Here is a 16,815-nt window from a genome sequence, read left to right on the forward strand (position 1 = left end):
TACACTGTGATACCCCTCTTAGACATTGTTATCTGTCATTTTTCAAAAGTATCAATCTAGTTATAATACCCCACTGATAAACAGATGAGTTCCTTTAGCTGTAATCAAGAGCAGTCTACCCTGAAGAATCTCCTACAATGTATCTTAGACATATCTCAGAGCTCCCCTAGCGCCATGCAGGAAGTGGTACTGGTCACATTCAGTAGAGGTCTCAGTCTGTGGGATAGCAGCATTACTGAGCAGTGAGTAACGTGCACACTCTCATGTTAATGTACTGTATCAGTAGTACTGCTTGACGGATCAATTTTAGGAATTTAATTCCAGGTGGATCATTTAACACTATACATAAAATTACCTATTTAATAGCCCTAAATGGCCTGGGAGGAAAAAAGGCACAAACTCCTTGATACAGCCTAAAAAATCCTTTAGAATCTCCTATACACTATCTTTTCACTGTCTAGTCTGATCACTTCCCTACAAATGCACCAGGTTCCTTCCTGCCCTCTGGCCCGTGTTATACCTTAAACTTTGCATACCTCCCCAACCACCCCCCCACCCCCCCCAACCACCCCCCCCACCCCCCACCCCCGCTGCCCCACACTGGGATGTTTTTCCCTTCCTATCCACCAGAGGGACTCCTACTTCAGGGCAAATATTACTTCTATTGTGATGCATCCCCCTACATCCCTGGAAGCATATACTTCAATTAAGTTCATCTGCACAAACAGAACATTGTTCTAATGTTAGCTGCTTACAAGCAGATCTATACATTACTGAGCTCCTATGATCTCCAATGCCTAGGACACCATCCAGCACACAATAGCCACTTAAATTTGAGTATTCAAAATTTAAAAGTGTGCGAAGATGTTAAAAAAACTTATTTGATGCCATGAACCAACACCACAGGCTTTCCATGAGGAGTGGGTTTACTCATAGGAATGCAGATTAATGTGGGCAGAATACGAGACTACATTCCAGAAAATATTTTGAAAATCTTGGGTGAGAGGCAGAAAATAAAAAATTAAGCAGCAAAAACTAGTAAAGAGAGAAAAGTTAGGGTAGCTAATTCTTAAAGATCAATTTAATTCCTTTGCTTAATTTATTAAAATGAATCTTTATTACTTCAATTTCACAGAAATTTGATGAGGTCACCATAAATATATTAGTAAGAACATCAATACAACATATTATCAGTCACGGATGGAAACTTGGAGAAAGATAATTGGTAGTTAATGTTTTAGAAAAAGAGCTTTAAATAAAGTCATTTCTAAGAAACGAGATGGACTTTGAAACTTCACATTACCTATAAAATCGAAGACCACCACACAATGATCAAAAATAAAATGCAGTATATTCTGCCATATTTCAGGAACTTTCAAAAAAATGAAAATTGCACTTTCAAGCCCATAATGATTTGATAATGAGATTAAATGGTTCTGATAAAAAATCAAAATCTAAGGATGGGATGAAATTTTGAATATTCATATATAGATTTTTGCTTTTGAACTTCACTATTCTATTAAAAGAAAACACATGTGAATATAAAATATACAGAAAGGACAACATTGAGCACATCACAAATCCACCAAACACATCTGCTAAAGTTTTTTATTTGCTTGCTTTGTTTTAAGTGAGTAGGAGGGCCAAGCTTTTGCAAAAATGGGGGAGATTTAGTAAGGACAGGTAGGAATACAGGGCAAGTGTACATATTAAAGGTAATAGAAAAAAGAATGTCATAATTAGTCTGAAACCTTTCTATACAAATTGTCAAGAAACACATAGTTTCTAATGGTATCTTAATACCACAAAAGAAATAACTGTGAAAAATTAAAAGATTCTGAGATTTCAATAATAATTAATAAATTTGGCAATAGATTGATATTCTAAAGGAGAGAAAAGAACAGTAAAGGGCAAAAATGTACAAACTACAACATTGGACACACACACAAAAAAAACCCTGAAAAATATGAAAAGATAGGGGTAAAGCGATTTGGCTCCTGGGCTCTCTAAAACAAACAGCTGGAGGCAGAATGCCTGCACTTCTATCTCGGCCCTGTCACTTAGTTATGGGAACCCCGGACAAGCCAAAAGAACCATCCTGTCTCTCAGTTTCCTTACGTATAAAGCTGGGGTCATGACTGCCCCAGCTGGGGGATTGTGTGTTTAGCAAAAAAATTGTATGCTTACGTTTACATTTTGCCCATGGTAATTAATTTATGTATCATCATCAGGAGGGATTTAGCCCAAAAAAGATGGTGGTTCAGGACGGAGAAACTTGAGATTTAGCAGATTATTTTCTCAGTGCTCCCTCAATGCTATCTGGACCTTAATGGCATCCATAACACATTTCAGGTTTTTAGTCTTTTTTTATACTTTCCAACAAGGAAGACTGATTTTCCTTCTCTTAGGCAGGCATAAGCTTTTCATAACTTTGGTAGAATCTAAAAGAAAAGAATGTCTTCCTAACCAAAAATTTTAAAATATGCCGAAAGAGACTCAGTATAGTTCTTAAAACAATCTGGGAAATAGTACAATATTAATAATTTTCTCATAATAGGTCTCTTGATTAGGTAATAGCATATATTCAGAAAGTACACAATTTAAACTAGAGAGCCTTGTTGATATACAAGGGTCCTTCCAAAAGTTTGTAGAAAATGGAATTAAAAGTTATGTTTATTTTGATGTAAAGTAATTTGAAATCCATTCAAATGAGACATATGGGGGACTCCACAAGATTCATGAAAATATGTATTATTAAAAAAAACTGCATGGATTTCAATTTTTGAACACAAAAAATTCTTTTAATTCAATTTTCCATGGAATTTTCAAAGTGCCCTTGTATCAGGTGCTATCCAAAAATCTCATCGCTTCTTGGTTACCATTGAAAAGCATGTTTTTAAAAACCACTTTGAAATATTAATGTCACCTTTGTTATGGTATTAGTTTGAAGCATAAATCATTGCTGTTTCTACTGCTCTATGAATTCAGTCTGAATAAAGGAAGTTAGTTTTTTTTTTTTTGCAAAAAAGATTTTTTTTAATCTTGATATTTCCAAAGAAGTAGAGAAAAATCCCTGTAGACCTCCCAGTACTTGGAAGGCAGCTGGCAGAGCACACTCAGGAGGAGTTCAACACATCCTGGTTCTCCTTGGCTCTATCACTGATTTCCTGTGCACCAGTCAGTGCAGCCATAAAGCCACAGTGTGTTCAAGACAGAAACACTACAGGAGACTAGAGTACACATTCTAACATTCATTCATCCACACAACAGTTGCAAACATAGGGCCCATTGGAACATACCTTTAAAGAAAAGAAACACAACAGAACAAATATAAAAACATAAAGGAAGTGCTTGATGCCTCTTTGTAACTAGTATATATATAACTGTACATCCTCATAGAAAGAAAGGGAAAAAAGTAGAAAAGCTAGATATATAAATTTTTTAAAAATAGCAGGATGCATAATGATAGAAATAAAATAGTCTACTTGATAAAACAGTCTACAAAAGGAAAAATGCACATAAACTATCATTATCAAGTCTCTACACAAAGCTAACCACAAATAAAAAGAGCAAATAAATAAGAGGCAGTTCATTTTTAATAATTACCACGCTCATGAGTGATGACTGAGGAAGGGAAGATAGTACATTTACAGTAGTCGAAAGAAAAGGAAATGGGGAAAAAGAAAGAAGTTGAGATTGTGGTTTTGTTTTGCTATTTGTAAGGAAATAAAATACAAAATGTGTTAATCAATTTGGGCAAATATCTTTTTGTGTGTTGAAAAATAATACACAAATTAAACCAATCTCTTACGGAGAGATGTAAATAATTCTCACTTCAGAATGGTTACTCTGACAGTTATTTTGTTTGGGGATGCAAAAACATTACTCCCTTCCATATCTGGCTGACAAAGGATAGGAAGCTGTATAAAATAAACCTGAGTGACTGTGATTTCTTTATAGGAGCTGATATCAATAGTAACCAGGAATTATCAATGGAATTCTGTGTAGAGATGTTGGAACACGATGCAATAACTACAGGGAAAACAAAATTAATTTCGAATTCCAAGACACGGAAGTCAGACTTTGGACAACAAATTCATTCATTTTTCAGCGTTTTACATCTGAACAATGGCCTGGACTCTAAGAGATAGTAGACATAGGCAGATACTATGTGGTCTGAGATTAGCAGTGGCTGTGAGTTCTTCAGATGGGTGCTGAGTTCTAGAGGCCAGAAAACCCAAATTTCTACTGATGCTAGCAATTTTTCTTGAAGGCAGCTAACTCAGCCACCAAATGACCTATATTTGATGATTGGACTTACATATTCAAATGCCAAGTAGAAAATAAAATAATAGAAGAGCCACTTAGTTGTAGCACTATTAGACTGTGGATAGTGATTAACTTTAAAATATAGGAAGAAATATATAGATTTTTTTCCTATTTGTGGGAACAAAATATAAAGAGATAAAGAGATTAATTATAAAATATTTCGGAAAGTAAAAATAGGCTAAAATGACAGATGGGAGACCATTTATTTTCTATATAAGGTTAGTGTTATAAAAGACCCACTGTTCTAAAAGTAACATCTTGACAAGATGACAAGTCCAAACCATGCCACAGATGCAGATAAAAACAAAGGTCTTACTAAAATTGAAGTTGTTAAAAAAAAAGACAAAGCATAAAGAAAAAAAATTTAAAGATTAAACACATTCTTCTTAATAAATATTTCTAAAATGAATGGGCAGCATTGTTTATTTCATTTTCAAATGCATTCCATGCTACACTTTCTAGTTTATACCCACATCTCTTAGCAGAGAGAAAAATTTTAAGATTGCACACATCAGTATTTGGTGGCATGTGCAAATCCAGCAATCAGAATTATTTAAACACAAAAATTACTGTATCTTCTTTCATCAAACAATTGGGACTCAGAGAGATGTATGGATATGTGTGAGAGAGAGCAGAATAATGGTTTTAAAGGGAGAAGTTAATAAGACTAGTGACAGGAAGAGGGGTCTGAAAGAATTACTATCCTAAAGACATAGAATGTGAGAGTCCAAAGGTTTGTTAAAGTGGCTAAAGAAACTCAAACATTGTCTACACGAGTTCATCCATGTGCTTTATGCTTTAGAAATAATTTTCTAATAAGGCATCTTTACCCCCTTATACCTTTACCCTTCAGTAAAAACCAACCAGGGGAGAGGGCACTGACGACAGATTTGGACAAAAACGAGTTAATGACCGATGTGGAGGTCATTTGGGGCTGTGACCCATGAGGGTGACAATTCTGAAATCTCAAATGAGTCACATTTCTATTTTGAAATAACCCTGCATCTCTCTCAAAAAGGTGATTTACAATTGATCCATTTCACGCAAGAAGGGGGATAGGTAATCCTTTTAATGTAAGTGATTAGTACCTGATCCTTCCTCTGTCACCATTCCAAGTCCTTCAGCTTTGTTTTGTCGTTCAAATGCATTTAAGTCAAGAACACTGTAATAATAGGAGAACAAGATTTAGAGGACTAATAGGACATTTTTTTGTTCAGGAGAGCAAATGCCTAAATACTGCATATTTTGAAATGTTAACCAAACAGTAACATTAACAATGAAAACACATCCCCATTCAGTGCTTACCAACCACATTTTCCCAGTCGCACACTAGCATCCATAGGTTTCAGCGTGGGGAATGTATTACAATGTTAGCAGAGACTTGAAATAATCATATTGGTGTAGTTGGAACAGCTTATCACATTAAGTATCTCCCAGGTTCGTTAGATAAATGCTCTCCAAGCAGTTTTAAATAATGTTAAAAAAAATGGAAGCAATTATCACAAATTAGGGGAAAAAAGAAATGTCCAACATTGAAGAAGAGAGAGAAAGGTCTTTCAGACTCCCAAATAAAACTCATAGAATTATTTTTTAAAGAAATAGACAGTATTCATTTTCAAAGCTGAAGATTATACTTGAATTCGTTCAGATATTTATTTAAGCACAGGGAAGACTACTTTGGTAGAGAGAGAGAAGAGTGTGAAGGCCCCCACAAAAAGCCCTGATTTTAGATGTGATTTCAAGGCTTTCATTCCAGTTTGTTATTGTCTTCTTTAGTACCAATCTTTTAAATTCTTACACTCTAGTAAGTAAGCTACTTTTTATGTGTTAGCAGTTTATTTTCTGAATATTTGTAAATGGTGTTTTTGTTTTAACTGTATAATGTTCCTTAAGTTATGCCAATGTACTTGTGCCACTGACTTTTCTATATGTATAAAGTATATAAAACTTGTATAAATTAAATAAAATTTAAAAAAATACTCAGTTTACACAACTGATACCAATTTTTTTTACTGTACTTCAGATAAGTAGAAAAATAGTTATAATATTGATTTTCAACTCTGCCATTCATGTTCCTATGCACATTAGGCTAAGAATTCCACTTTGAAGGCTTGAGAGCGTCTAGGACTTTGAATGGCATATGGCATTTCTGGGAAATATAAGTGGAGGCCACATATTGCTTTCTACAAATAACTTCCCCCTTATATTAAAAAGAAGAAACAAATACTGAAATAGTTTCATGATTTGTTTGGTATTACAGGAAGCAGGCTTTGGTGCTACGTATTTTCAAATGGTTATGTAAGCAAAGCTGAACTATAAATTCTTTTCACTTAGAAAAATGTAGCTAAGATTGTAGAATGTGTTTAAGACTACTGGGAGGGGAAAAAGTGGGTTTTATTAATGGATCTTTCGTGGCCCCATGATTTATCCATTCCTTGAACATTTTTAAAAAGTAGAAAGATCTTTTATTTTGTAGTTTCTCATTCTTGTTTTTCAAAGGAGCAACAAATCCCAAGCCCTACAAATGGCTTGTATCGAACTTTCACATTTGAATTACAGATTGTTAAACATGAAAAAAATATTTTTTGAGAGGGAAGGAGGGAGGAAAGGACTAGATGGGGAGAGAGAGAATGAATATGAATACACATAAGCAAACTCCTGCGGGCTAGTTCACTCCCCAGGTATCTACAAGTGGGGCAGAAGGTGAAGTCAGAAGCAGGAACTCAGTTCAGGTCTTCCAGGTACATGCAGGTACATGGCAGCAACCCAACTACTTGAACCACCACCACTGAACCATGCACCACTACTGCATCAGCAGGAAGCTGGAATTGGTTAGGAGCCAAAGAAAGGAATTGAACCCAGGAATCCAAGAACTCTAATGTGGGACACAGACTAAGTGCTAGGCCAAATGCCTCCTCCAGGAAGACCATTTTAAAACTTTATTAACTTTGAGTAACTTGATAATTCAAAGTTGACTTACACCCTAAAACCAAGATACTGCCTATTGTCTCACTTTTAACCATTGAAAACTCATTTTTGTCAAATTATCATCAGCATGTAAAACAAACACTTGAAAAGAAAACATAACCACAGTTAAGACAGCAATTAAGACCCTCATATTCCATATTAGAATTTGATTCCCAGCTCCAGCTCTTGATTCCAGTTGCCTGCTAATGCAGACCTTGGGAAGCGGCACTGATGATTCAGGAAACTAGGATTCAGCTACCCACATAGGACCTGGACTGTTTTCTCGTTTCTGGTTTTGGTCCCTAGCCTCACCTGGGGCTTTTGTAGGCATTTAAACTATTAACCAGCAGGTGGAAGCACTTTCTTCCCACAAATCAATTATTTGAAAAACTATAACCACTGGGTAGAACCAAAACAAAGCAAGCATATTCTTACCTACATGACTGCATCAGTCCAGCGAGGCTCTGAAAGAAGCCCACATCCTTTTTCTCCTTGAGGTAGTCAAGCATTTTCTATAGAAATATAGAAACCAATGGCCACTGAGCACACTTTTTTTTAACTAAATATAGAAACAAAACATGCTTTCTATTCTGAAATGATAAAACTATTTGTTGAACTCCTTTGCCTAGAGCAGGGTTAACTGTACAATCATTAAGGATACTGACAATAGATCACCATAAAAATTAAGAGTGGGAATCCAAGAGGGAGGGGGAGGAAGCTTTCAGGCATGAGCGGGAAGTTTCACTATGTTCCTAATGTATATGTATGAAATATATAAAACTTTTATAAATTAAATAAAATTTAAAAAATACTCAGTTTACACAACTGATACTAATGTTAACTTTATCATGAGATAGTGAGAAGTTTGTCAAAGCAAGAGAGTTGTGTATTGCTATGTTCAGCAGTACAGAAACATGGCTTGGAACAAGAGAGTTGCTTTACACAACACCCAAAGTACCATAAATATAAGGGGCAAATAGTATTTTTTAATTCTCTTTCTGTCATCCTTTAAGTACTTGGAAATTCAGAAACAGTGCAATTTAAGCCAAAACAAGATCCACCTCTTATTTACAGCTTTTCAAACAAAAGTGAGTTCCATGAACAGTTTTCCAATTTGAGAGTTGTGATTACCACATGCTAACACTATAGCCATAAAATCAATTTCCTATATTTGTATTACTATATCTAGGAATCATCTGAGTATTAAATTTTCTCCTCTGTTTTCAGAATGATGTCCAGATCTGTGGATAAAACTATGGTTAAACATAAATGTAAAGCATGCTAAAGCAACACACAGCTCTCTCTCACAGCTTATTACACTACATATGGGCCAGTGCTGTGGAGTAGCTGGTAAAGCCGCAACCTGCACACCAGAATTCACATATGGGCATTGGTTCTAGTCCTGGTTGCTAAACTTCCAAACTAGCTCCCTGCAAATGTGCCTGGGAAGGCAGCAGTAGATAGCCCAAGTACTTGGGTCCCTACACTCATGTGGGAGACCCAGAAGAAGCTCTGAGCTCCTAGCTTTGGATCAGTTCAGCTCTGGCTGCTGCAGCCATTTGGGAATGAACCAATGGATGGAAGATTGACACCTCTCTCTCTCTCTCACTCTCTCTCTCTGTCCCTCTCCATTTCCCTTTCTCTCTATAACTCTGCCTTTCAAATAATATAAATAAATCTTCAAAAAAAAGAATTAGCTAGGAGTCCATAAGAAAGCAAGTTAAAAAAAACCAAAACAGCTATTTCCCATAGAGGTAAAAGTGTTGCATGTGTCAAGTAAAATACAGGAGGTTCCTGATACAAGATGGTTCAACTCACATTTTTTTCAATTTTATGGGAGTGTGACAGTGATGCACATTCAGTAAAAAGCAAACTTTGAAATTTGCTCTTTTCCCAGACTGGTGATATGTAGTTGCAGGTGGGTAGAGGAGGCAACCAAGAGTCTACAGTGTACTGTGTTGCTAAGTTGGGAGGTTCAGTAGATCAGGAGTATTTATTGTATTCTATAATCATAAATGTTTACATATTTATGATTTTTGCAACTAGTTTGGTATTAAGAATTCTATTATAAACACAATGTCTAACTATCTGTTGCTAAACATGTATTTTCAACTTACAATACTCCTTTTTTCGACTTACAATGGGCATAGCTGAAAGTAGCTCCATCACTAGTGAAGGAGCATCGTACATACAAGATTTTAGAAGGCATACGCAAAGGTTTTATTTTATTTTTTTTTAAAGATTTATTTTTTACTTGAGAGTCAGAGTTACACACACACACACACACACACACACACAGGTCTTCCGTCCGATGGTTCACTCCCCAGTTGGCCGCGATGGCAGGAACTGCGCTGATCCAAAGCCATGACCCAAGAGCTTCTTCCAGGTCTCCCATGTGAGTGCAGGGGCCCAAGGACTTGGGCCATCTTCTACTGCTTTCCCAGGCTACAGCAGAGAGCTGGATTGAAAGTGGAGCAGCTGGGACTAGAACCGGCACCCATATGGGATGCTGGCACTGCAGGCCGCAGCATTAACCCGCTGTGCCACAGTGCTGGCTCCAATGCAAAGGTTTATTTTTTTATTTTATTTATTTATTTATTTTTTGACCGGCAGAGTGGATAGTGAGAGAGAGAGACAGAGAGAGAGGTCTTCCTTTGCCATTGGTTCACCCTCCAATGGCCGCTGTGGCCGGCGTGGTGCAGCCGGCACATCACGCTGATCTGAAGCCAGGAGCCAGGTGCTTCTCCTGGTCTCCCATGGGGTGCAGGGCCCAAGCACTTGGGCCATCCTCCACTGCACTCCCGGGCCATATCAGAGGGCTGGCCTGGAAGAGGGGCAACCAGGACAGAATCCGGCACCCTGACCGGGACTAGAACCTGGTGTGCCAGTGCCGCAAGGCAGAGGATTAGCCTATTGAGCCGTGGCGCCGGCTAACACAAGGGTTTTAAGGAAGTAAATTACTGCTTTTCTCCAAAGCTCAAATAGGGAAGTTCTTATATCAGTACTGCATAAATAAGGAGCAGTTAAATAGCCACAGTTTTAGCAATAATCTTTTTCACAAATCAGAGCCAAAAGCAATATAAAATATGTAAAGAACCCCCTGCACACACACACACAGCTGATGCATGTATAGATATAAACATATAGGTACAAAGTATATGCCATGCATGTTTATATACACACATATATGTGCACATACACACATGTGCATTTATGCATAAATAGATGTACCAAAGCACATATCCATTTTGTGGAGGCAGTTATGATAGCTTACTGGTCAATAAAAATGAAGTACATGCAACACTGCTCTTTAAAACAAAGAAATGTGGCTCAGAGGGCTGAGGGTAGGTAAGAGAATATAATTTAAGAGAGAAAAGATTTATCTAGACAATATTATATGATCTTTTGAGACTTCCTCTCAATCCATCCATTTTTTTAAAGATTTATTTATTTATTTATTTATTTATTTGAAAGAGGTACACAGAGAGAGGAGAGGCAGAGAGAGAGAGAGAGGGAGAGAGAGGGGGAGAGAGAGAGGTCTTCCATCCGATGGTTCACTCTCCAATTGGCCACAAAGGCCAGAGCTGAGCTGAGCCGAAGCCAGGAGCCAGAAGCTTCGTCCAGGTCTCCCGCATGAGTGCAGGGGCCCAAGGACTTGTGCCATCTTCTACTGCTTTCCCAGGCCATAGCAGAGAGCTGGATCAGAAGTGGAGCAGCCGGGTCTCAAACCAGCACCCATATGGGATACCGGTGCTTCAGGCCAGGGCATTAATCTGCTGTGCCACAGCACCAGCCCAATCCATCTATTCTTAATGTGTGTGTGTGTGTGTAATGCAATGAAGGTCTTTTGAAGTAAAACCTAAGAGAAATTATTTTTTGGATAACATTTTGGAAAAATTAGGTATGTTTTTATTTTTTATTTTCATTTAGTTATTATGGAATTAGAATAAGCTAGTTGCCCCTGCCAGGTTCCATGAGCACAGCTCCACAGTTTTATATAAGGATGGTCCCAAAGTGGCTCATGCCTTAATAAAATAATATAATACCCGTCGGGGCCAGCGTTGTGGCATGGCAGGTAAAGCTGCTGCCTGCAGTGCCAGCATCCCATATGGGTACCGGTTCGAGTCCTGGCTGCTCCACTTCTGATCCAGCTCTCTGCTATGGCCTGGGAAAGCAGTAGAAGATGGCCCAGGCCCCTGCACCTACGTGGGAGATCTGGAAGAAGCTCCTGGCTTCTGGTTTCAGATTTGTCGCTCCCCCTCTTCGTGGAGGAACGACACAGGACCCTGCGCTGTTCTTTCGTCTGCTCGGCCCTCCCCGGGTTTGCTGCTGGTTCTTCCCGGGTTGGCTACTATCCCTTCCACCTCCGTGGAAGGGCAGTTCCCCCTGGCCACATTCCCCGCTTCCGCAGGGGAGCGGCACACCACCGGCCGGCTTTTCTCGGGGGCTGCACAGGTGTTCCTTCAGCTAGATGTTCCCCTTAGATGTTCCCCATAGATGTTCCTCGTGCATGCCGTCTCTCTCCTCCTTTATAGTCCTCCTCCGCCAATCCCAACTCGGCTGCCCACACGCCGAGTACGCTGCTCTCCAATCAGGAGCAAGTCCTACAGTTTATTGGTTGAACTGGAGGCAGCTGTGCGGAAGCTGTTTACTTCTCTCCCAGCGCCATGTTGTGGGAGAGCAGATGCATAGAATAAGTCTTAATTCCAGTAACTCAGTCCAGTCCGGATTGCTCCCCACAAGATTGGCACAGCTCCAGCAGTTGTAGGCATCTGAGGAGTGAACCCAGGGATGGGTTCTCTCTCTCTGCCTCTCCTTCTCTCTCTGTGTAACTCTGACTTTCATGTAAAGCTAAAATAATTTTTTTTAAAAAAAGAATGTATCTATCATGGTAAAAGGCCATACTTAGCCTAACATATATTCTGACAACAAGCTATCTTTAGGTTTGGGACCTGATGGCATAATCGCTTTTTTCTTTCCTAAGCTAACCCTTGTGTATTCTACTAAATTAAAACACTGACATTTTAGATGGGAAATGAAAAACTTCAGAAAACATATTTTAGTATATTACCCATTTGTCTGAAAAGTACATTACATGGAATGCTGAAAGATCTTACCTGCTGTACTGTGGAGTTCCCACCATTTAAGATTGCAATTCCAAGCTTCAAAGTGGCAGCTACCATTGGCCCAGTTTCACCTGAAAAATATTTTAAAAATAGCATTCCTTATATTGTTTTACCTGCTCTGTTAACCTATTCTACCTCAATAGGTGAATTTTTAAAATTACTATTATGTCCTATGGGTTTGTATAATGGTAAAAGGGAGACAGACTGACTTATTTACCAACAATGCAAGGGAAAAGTTCATAGGAAGGGAAAATGGAATTTAAAGATAAGTTTATTTTGGTGCAAAATAATTTTGAAATCTATGCATAAGTTTTCCATAATATACATTTTCCACTAATTTTTGAATCATCTGGTATTAAAACAATAATCCTTATTTTGCCATCAACATTTTAAGAGATTCTGTGTAAAATATTCAAGAATTAAACTATATGAAAACATAAACAAAGGGAATAAGGAGAAATAAATAATTTTGAAATACTGAGACCTGAAATCATCAAAACTAGCCATATTTATTAAAATAATGCTAACATAGGGGTTGATGTTGTGGCACAGTGGGTAAAGCCACCGCCTGCAACACTGGCATCCCATGTGTGTGCCAGTTCATGTCCTGCTGTTCCACTTCCAATCCAGCTCCCTGTTAATGCCTAGGAAAAAAGCAGAAGATGGCTCAAGTGCTTGGACCCCTGTACCCATGTGGGAGACCTATACAAAGCTCCTGGCTCCTGGCCTCAGCTTGTTCCAGTGCTAGACACTGTGGCCATTTGAGGAGTGAACTAGTAGATGAGAGATCTCTGTGTGTGTGTCTGTCCTCCTCTCTGTAACTCCTACTCTAGAAATAAATATATATCTTTTTAAAAAATACAAAATAAATGAGTTATTAAAACTTTAAGAAAATTTTATTTTCCTCATCATTCAAGGATATTATATTTGAGTAGCTTTTATTATTCCATTACTTTTTATGAATGTTTATATAGTCTCAGCTTTTCTAAGATGACTATTCTCAATTTGAAGATACTCATAATAATGACAAAATTTTAAAATCCAACTGGTTATCTATAACTTAGTATATGTTATTTTTATTTATGTTCTTCGATTTAAAATCAATTCCTATAATTTAGGGAGATGGGTCCTTCATAACAGAATGTATCACCATTACTTTTATATTATATTACAAATTACACTAAGAATGATTTCAAATAGAAGATATTACTAATGTATCAAATATCATCTTGAAATTGGTGGCTCCTGAGATATTCAAAAGTACTTTAATTGTTTAAAAAATTCATTTAAAATACCTATACATTCAAACCTAGGATCAGCAAACTCTAGTCTGAGGGTTAAATACAGTTTGTTACCTATTTATGCAGAAAAAATTTTATTGGCACATGTCCTACATTTTTGCTTGCCTATGGTCTCTCTTTAATGTCACTATGTCAGAGTGAGAGTGCAAGACCCATACAGCTGAAAATGTTTACTCTTTACCTTAGCAAGAACTTGCCTGGCCCTAATTTATATGATCAGTGAGCTAGATATTAGTCATGATACAGTTTCCAAAACTTGAAGAACAGAAATAAATTGTTTTTAGTAAGATTCTTAAAAACAAAAAAAAGCCTTGTACTGTGTACATAAAGGGAGTTAGTATTTGTGAACTGCCATCCATACAGCCAGGAAGCAGAAACTCGGGGACTGAGTCAGTAGGAATGGAATGAGGACCAGGAGACGGTGAGGAAGCCTCAGGAGCAGGTGTGTTGAGTGGAGCTGCGATCTCACCTTTGCTGGCACTGATTGTCTGTAGCACCATCTCGGCGGCCCCGCGGTCATGGAGTCTGGCTTGCTGGTAGAGAAGTTTTTGCTTTTCCATTTCTTTTTCCTGAACACAAATCCCAACCATTTATGTTGTGGCTATCAGTAAGCACAGCAGTGTTCTATAGACCATAGTTTGAGTCATCTCTTCATGTATGGGCTCTATGACAACATTATGGACCATTTCATCACCGACATTATTATTAAACCGATATTAACATTTTCAACTCTTTGGTTTTTTCCCTTTATATTTGTCTCGATATACTTTTGGTACTTGATTATCAGGATAGATTTTTCTCAATTTTAGTTATTTTATTAGTCCAAAGCCTGTATCACAGTTTTGTACTTCATCATTGAAAAGTGCACTTTCTCATGTACACATTTGTGCATAAGTTTGTCACATTTTGAATCATCTCCCATGTCATGGCCATAACTTGATACTGCTCAGCAAATGGCTCGAGTTGCAAGTTATCACTGAATCACAGGAAAAAGAAATTAACTGAGACATCTTAGAGCTTAAGCAAAATTGAAAGCTGATATGGATAAAAGGTAGGCTTCAACTACATAGTGGCTCATGATAGGAATCTCCCCAGTCAGCCCCAAAGAATCAAGATGCAATGTGCCTTTATATTTTGTAATCTCTGGTGGTAACAAACGATACTGCATGGTGCTGCTAGAGCAATGGCTGGAGTTTGTTCTGTTCCACTTAAGCTATCACTAAAAACAAAAAGAAGAAAATAAGAATAAAATATAAAGGCACAGCAAGTTCAAGACTGGTATGACCATTCACTTGAGCAATCCAGCTCGCTGGAGAATTGAGACGGAACTAAGCAGTATAAGTTGCAGAATGAAAGTTGCATAGAGCCCTGTGACAGCGAGTCCATCAAATGGCGTGGTAGAGAAGCTTAGTCAATGGGACATGAAACAGTTAATTAGTATCATGTCCATAAACACAACGGCCAAAACATATATGACCTAACAGCAGGAAGAGCTGCAGCAGAGGTAGCCAGAGTGACAGCTTTGCTGCCATAAACTTTCCATCCAAAGTACGGAAAATAGACACTGGAAGATGGAAGAGGTTTAAAAAATGAAGGCTTGCTAGTTACAGAATATGAAAAATAAAGGAAACTAAAAGGAAGGGGGAAAGAAATGGGCTCAAACAAATGAAAAAAGAAACCTTTAAATCAAAAGCAACCAACACAGACATTTATGCTGTTACCAGAGAGTTCTCGCCGAGGCTGGCAAATTTGTTTCTTAAATCTTTGATAATATCGTGCTGCGAAAACAAAATTGATCAGGGTTTTTTTTCACACTATAGTTAAAACTCCTGTGGTTAAATTTTATTTTTTCTTAAATTATGTGATAGGCCTAAATGGAAGCAGAGAACAGAAAAAAAAGAGGCAGCTTTGCTTTATATGTAGCCATGCTAACATCTCAAAAGTTTGCCTTCATGTTTAAACCTCTTCCTGTGAAGTCAAAAACAAAACGAAAACAAAACCACACAGACACACAAAACCATATTGTCATTACAACACAGTTTCAGAAAAACTGAAAGAAGACCCTTTCGTCTGCTCTTCAGGTGTTTTTATAATTGATGAGTAACATTTCATTCTTCCTTTTAGACCCAACAATCTTTTACTTTACTACCATTGCCAGAGCTATAATGGAACTTTCACCTACAGCTAAACCAACTCCTTCTATGGAAGATTTTTCAGCAAGAAAAAGAGAAGAAATTATTCGCTTACAGAATTTCCCTATGATTTTCATTAACTAAAGATGCAAGGGAATCAGGATAATTTTTCTAGGGACCCAACAGAACATACGAAGACAATTAACACGAGACCACAGAAGACGGAAGATGGCAGCATACCACACACTCTCAAGAAAACCTGAACAAAATAACTTGCCATTTGTGCCCTAAAAGTGGGTAGATGAGTTTAAAGATTGGCCAGAACAATTTTACAGAACATACTCTAAGTTCTCAGGATCCTCTTTGGTAACTGAAATTATGCATGGTACATGGACCTCAAAAATATAAAGAAATACAATATCAAGTTACCTTCGTTAAAAATGAACTCCCTGGAGGCAGGTGTTGTGGCCTAGCAGGGTAAGCCTCTATTTAGGACACCCACATCCCATATTGGAGGACTGGCTTGTCCCTGCTGCTCCACTTTCAATTCAGGTCCCTGCTAATGCACCACAGAAGTAGCGGATGATGGCACAAACACTTGAGTTTTCACAACCAATATGTCACTGATGGAGTTCCTGGCTCTAAGCTTTGGCCTGGCTCAGCCCCTACTGTTGAAGCCATTTGGGAAGTAAACAAGTAGATGGAAGACCTCTTTCTCGCTCTCTCTCTCTTCCCTTTCAGTCTGTCTTTGAAATAAATAAATAAATAAATAAATAAATATTAAAAATAAGCTCCCTGGACAAAAGTCACTCTCATTTTTCTTATATGGCATTTAAATTTCAGTAATAAATACTTCAGAGAAAATTAGCCTCATTAAAAAAAAAAGCACTGAGCAGAAAACCTATGCTGATATAGAAGCAGAAAAATCTATATTTCATAAAAATGGATCAGGTCAGTCTC

The 16,815-nt window shown here is 37.8% G+C and overlaps 1 protein-coding gene across 8 annotated transcripts in view; it reads right to left on the bottom strand.

Moving 5' to 3' along the window:
* The window catches only part of RYR2 (ryanodine receptor 2), a 772,754-nt gene that overhangs the window by 59,988 nt on the left and 695,951 nt on the right, over positions 1–16,815 (bottom strand). For 7 of the 8 annotated variants that reach the window (NM_001082757.1, XM_089311246.1, XM_089311245.1 and 4 more), the window contains 4 exon segments: positions 5,418–5,491; positions 7,732–7,808; positions 12,414–12,493; positions 14,193–14,292. In NM_001082757.1, coding sequence (NP_001076226.1) covers positions 5,418–5,491; positions 7,732–7,808; positions 12,414–12,493; positions 14,193–14,292 — 331 coding nt within the window. 8 annotated transcript variants of the gene reach the window in all.

Source organism: Oryctolagus cuniculus, chromosome 13, assembly GCF_051225735.1.
Source record: "Oryctolagus cuniculus isolate XC-2025 breed Fujian yellow rabbit chromosome 13, ASM5122573v1, whole genome shotgun sequence".
NCBI lineage: Eukaryota > Metazoa > Chordata > Mammalia > Lagomorpha > Leporidae > Oryctolagus > Oryctolagus cuniculus.